Source organism: Melospiza georgiana, chromosome 2 (genome assembly GCF_028018845.1).
Source record: "Melospiza georgiana isolate bMelGeo1 chromosome 2, bMelGeo1.pri, whole genome shotgun sequence".
In the NCBI taxonomy this organism is placed as follows: Eukaryota; Metazoa; Chordata; class Aves; order Passeriformes; family Passerellidae; genus Melospiza; species Melospiza georgiana.
Window position 1 is genome coordinate 109,160,649 of NC_080431.1, and position 5,288 is coordinate 109,165,936.

Below are 5,288 nucleotides of genomic sequence, written 5' to 3' on the forward strand. Positions count from 1 at the left end.
AAAGGACAGGAGAAGGGGAATGAGATGAACCTTGGGGTGCTGGGAGGTCCCAGCTTCCCCAAGGTGAAATACCAGCAATATGCCTGGCTGGAGTCAGCACTGTAGAACTTCACTTATTTCAGTTTTAGATGCTTGGCTTTTTGCCTTCATCTGAACCTAACAACCAGAGCATGAAATGCTCACTTTCACATTCAGCACAAAGCCCAGTCTTCACTTTATATCCATTTTTCTTCCCTCCAGTGTTTCTTGATACAGACAAGAAATAAGGCCAGCAAAGGGGTTAAAATCAAAGGCAGGACCTACAGGTTCCAGCAGATTTGACAAAGTCCTTTTCCCTCTCTTTTCTCCCTCTGCCAAGGGCTTTTCTTGTCACAGTACACAATCCAGCCTTCCTGGAGTCCACGAGTAATGTTCATCTGCCACAGTGATGTGTTCAGACTATTGGAGGCACAGTCACAACATCTATAAACAATAATATTCCAAGCTGCTATAATATATTGCCAGCAATGAGTAATATGTTCTTTAAAAAATGCCTAAGGAAGCTGCTGGAGTGTGCTGAAGGTGGCTATAAACTCTCCTTCTGAGAACAGCTTCTTGACAGCTGGTCAAAATTTCAAACAAACAGTTACTGAAATGCTCATCCCAATTTTCTTTGCCTTCTTAAATTATGTTAGTCATATTAAAATAGCCATACTGTTAGGGTATATTGTGAGGGCAGAATTCTAACTCTCCTCTCCAACACACACTCCCCAGACATCAGGGTTCCTATCAGCATTTTGACAAGATCATGTCAAGAAATTATGCACCTCTGACTAAAAATTAATTATTTAAGAGCTACTAAAAAATTGGGATCTCTCTCTTTAAACGCTTGACCCTGAGGCAGAAGAGGAGGTGGGGGAGAGAGAGAGGAGAAAGAAAACGATAATCCCTTTAGATAACAACCTGAGTCACACTAATAGCAGCCTAATTGCTATCCAAGTGCTTTCAGCAGGAAACAGGCACACCTAGAGAGGCACCTGTGCAGAGGAAGATTAGGTTTAAATGGAAGAAAGACAGAGATATAAATGCACTTTCATCTGAGTATAGTGGAAAGGAAGAAATGGTTGTTTATGTAAAAACTGCCTGAAATCCAAGAGCTGATTCAGACAATGGCACGTGGCTGGTATGCAATTCATTTGAGAAACAGGCACACTACAGGGCTCAAAGTGAAATGGGCATTTATATTTAGGCAGAGAAAAGAAAATAACTGTATGTGGGGAAGAAGTGGCTGATGCTGTCTTCCCAGAATAAATCAGCTTCTGCAATGATTATGACCTTTTTATAAAATAAAATAAAGTTAGTAATGTCAGTCCAGCAATACAAAAGCAGATTTTTTTTGAAAGCCAAGTATGACTGCAGTAAGTAAACTTTTTGAAAGCCAGTATGACTGCTTGGAAGAAAGCTGAGACTGGAATGGTTTGTAGTTGATTGATAAATATCAAACATGCCCTTTGTATGCACGAGCCTGTTTGTGTACATTTCAAGAGTGGTGGTTCTTCTGCACTGCTGTTCTCTGAGCGCTGCCCGTGGCTCTGCCTGCAGCCCCTGGCACAGCAGCTGTGGGAGGTGGGAGGTTTCCACCCGGGTTTGGGCAGAGCCCTTGGCCCCTGCTCTCCAGCTGCCCTCCCTCTTTGCTGCTTGGGTTCTGAGAAAGAGGACGTGGTGACCAGGTGCTGCCCACGTGTCTGGGGGGAAATGAAGACTGGGATTTCTGAGTAAGAGATGATAAAATGCTGCTCTGTTTGTGCAGGACGAGCTCTGTGGAGTGGGGAGAGCTGAGTGCAAGAATCGATTGTGGCCTCTGATGGAGAGTCAGATCTTTCAGCAAGGGTATTGATTTATGCATTCAACTCTGCAAGTTGCTTTCCACTACATCTTTGCAACTGAAACTCAGTGATGTGAATGTCAATAGGCATGAACAAAAGCCTCGTGTTTTGAAAAGGCTGAATCTGTATCTGTAGGATATAAACGCTGTTACATTTCCGTGCTTTTGCTCTCCTATGGAAGTCATTTTTCCAGGTTGTTGGTAATGGATCTTGCATGCAGAATATATGTGTCTATGCACTACCATGATTGTCATTTTCCCCTAAAATAGACTTTTTTTATTACTTGTAAATAGCATTTGATCACAGTCTAGAAATATTGCATGACAGAAATTATCTGTCTTGAATTGCTGAATAATAGTATTTGGGAGGCTGTTATGGCAACAGAGGTACACCCTCTGGATTTAAACATCACAGGTTCTCACGGCAAATTTGTTTTAATATCTGCACATGCAGGAAAATATGCTGGGCTATCCTAGTAATCTCTGGAAAAACAGCAGCAACAGAATAAACTGACATGTTTATCACCTTACATTTGTTTTTGAAATAGACATAAAAACCTGCTTTAAATAAAATACATCAATAAATAAATATGGGGGGGAAAGCACATAAAAGCCAAAACAACACTGTGGAAACAATAACATGAAATAATTTCATGAATATTTAGTATAAATTAGTATTTATATTATACTGATACTCAGAATTTCAACCAATGATGGATTGGCATTGTCAATATATATTATGAACACTCAGAGTAGGTACCAACCCTTGCCATAAGGCAGCTCTGGTTATTGTTTTTTTCTTCTTTGTTAAGACTTACTGAAATTTTACAAAATAGGACCTTCTATTAGAAATACATCAAGTTCAAATGACCTTGACCTATGATACAAGAATCCTAACAAAGGAAGTGTTCAGTCACAGTGTCAAGTGCTCCATTTCAGCTTTTCTTCTGCATTCCAGGGCACTGTTCACATTAATCCAACTGCCTTTGGAGTAGCCATTTGCCTTCAACATGCAATTGCCATAACAAAGGTCAATTTTCTTTCCTCTTCTCCCTTTATTACTGCTGCTGTCCCCACATGACCCCTCCACAGTGTCAGGTGTGTAAGCACCTGGCCAAGGTGGCATCTGTCTGCAATCACAGGTCCCCAGTGCTCATTGTGAGGGTTCAAAACAGTGCAAAGCACACAGGTTTACACACACTGTTTGGAAACAGAGCTTGTGCTTCACAAAAAGGGATGGTAGCTCTTGAACAGGAAGACACCAAATAAATAATTAGGCTCAGCATAGGAAGAGCTGTAAACTGTCTATCCCTTAATATCTTTAAGAACAAATTATAAAACCTTCTGTGAAGGATGTCCTCAAGTAAAGCCCTTAAGGGCAGGGAGGTGAACTGGATGACATCCTAAATTCTTTATTTCTTTGTCTGTGCCATCACTGTGCTTGCTTGTCCTCACATGAGTGTAAGCCTGCATAAGCACAGACACAGAGGTAGGATGGCAGCTGCCAGAGAGAGGAAATTTTAAATGATTCTTCAAATATGTGGAGCAGAAAGTGAACACCTGAGCACATGGAAGAGTTTCATATGCTCTTAGTCATTTTTTCTGTGAAACTTTTTTAAAAGAAAAAGATATCTTACTGGTCCACAGTAGGAGCTGCACAGCACAGGAGTACAGGTAGTTTTACTTATTTAATATGTACTGAAAGGTTTTATTTAAGTGGTGGATGGTAAAGGAATTTTATTAAGCAGAAAGTATCTTAAACCAAAAACTGACTTTGAAGAACAAAACAACTTTCTAACATTCATACACTAAGCATTAATGTGACTGTATTGGGAAATATGCAGAGTAGGCGTGCTCATTTCTGAGGAAACCTTCCCACTGGCTATTTGTAGGAAGCGGCTAATGACGATGTCCTTGGCCTTGACAGTCTCCATGTTCCTCTCCCGTGATATCTGCATGCTGATTTGGTCCACGTTGGTCATGATGAGCTCCGAGGCCAGGATCTGGGTGGGGGATGCCCTGTTGGCTGTGCTGTCCATGATGTACTGCTTGTACAGTTCCAGCAGCTTCTGCTCCAGGTAGTCGTTGAGGGCAGAGTCGGAGAGGGGCTGCAGGTGGGGCCCCAGGCTGGCCAGGCGCCAGCACGAGGAGTGGCCCTGGCCCGGCCTGCGCGTGGTGTCACTCGTGGGGGGAGCCTTCACGGACTCCATGGCCGGGGGGATCTCTGAGGACTCCAAGAAGGGGCCTATGCCACTGTCACAAGCAAAATCTGTGGTGACCGAGCTAATTGGCACCACGTAGTCCCCAGCTATATGCAAATCATTGTAGTTCTTGCAAATGCTCTTGCAGGAAGGTGGAACCAGGTAGGTGACTTTTTTGGTCAGCTCCTCACAGGCGTGCGTAGCTGGAGGTGGCTGCCCTGTGGGTGTTGGGTGCTGCACAGGTTGTGGGAGATTGTCCTTCTGCCTTCTGCTGTGCTTGCTGCCTCTAGAGCAGACTGAGGAAATGTGCTTTCCAGCAGATCTGCATCTCTGAAGGAGGCTTTTTCCTTGTGCTTCACCTGTGGAAGAATAACTAATGGAGCTCATTTCATACACCCCTTCATCAGGCAAACTCTCGTAGAGCGCAGGGTTCAGGTCTTCCCAAAGATAGGTGATTCTGTGAAGGTAACCTTCTGACAGCATCCTTCTCCAAGGGAAAGGGGCCACCAGCAGACACAAAAATGATAAGAAGAAGTTAATCACAAAAAGTTCATTTTAAACTCTCTGAGCTGTGATTGCTCTCAGCAGTCTGTTACTAGCTGCAAAGAGATGGCTCCAATGTGGACATGAACAGGAGTGTCTGTCCCCTGTCCTGTCTCGGCCTTACTGGGCACTTGAGTCAGTGAGTGAAGTGAGCAGCCAGTGTCCCTGTTGAGCTGGATCTCACCAAAGCATATCTTGTATAACACCATTTATTGCACATCCAATGCATTCAGTGGCAAGAGAGAGGGACAAGAAGTCTTTTGTTGTGGAATAGCTGCTGTAATAGCTTACACTAAAATCTAATTTTGCCCTGGAGTTCATTAAGAAACCGGGGGTTTCCCCCTTTTTCTTATATGCTTTTAAGTCAGGGGTTTCCCCCTTTATCTCATATGATTTGAAGCAACTTTTTTTATGTGTGGTTCGCCAGCTGCCTCTGAACTTTGGTAATTTGAGATTCATATTGAGAGTATCACCCCTTCTGTTCCAGACTAATCAACAACTGTAGGTGTGGTTCCTTTTACATTAAATATCTCAGACCATTAAATTTGCACTTTGCACTTCTGCATTGCAATCAGGATGGAATTAATTGTCTCTACCTTTTATACATGAAAATGTCAGTGGAAAAAGCAAAACGCTTTGGAGGCATGATTCATCTGGCCTGGTTTAGACACCTAAATCAA

The 5,288-nt window shown here is 42.9% G+C and overlaps 1 protein-coding gene across 1 annotated transcript; it reads right to left on the reverse strand.

Annotated features, from left to right (window-relative positions):
• Positions 1 to 3,672: 3,672 nt before the first annotated feature.
• Positions 3,673 to 4,548, reverse strand: TASL (TLR adaptor interacting with endolysosomal SLC15A4). Its single transcript, XM_058019032.1, has one exon. The coding sequence runs from the start codon at positions 4,546 to 4,548 to the stop codon at positions 3,673 to 3,675; it is 876 nt and encodes a 291-aa protein (XP_057875015.1).
• Positions 4,549 to 5,288: the final 740 nt, after the last annotated feature.

What these genes read in the sequence shown, in the direction of transcription:
- TASL (XM_058019032.1), bottom strand. Translation starts at nt 4,548, where the DNA reads ATGCTGTCAGAAGGTTACCTTCACAGAATCACCTATCTTTGGGAAGAC.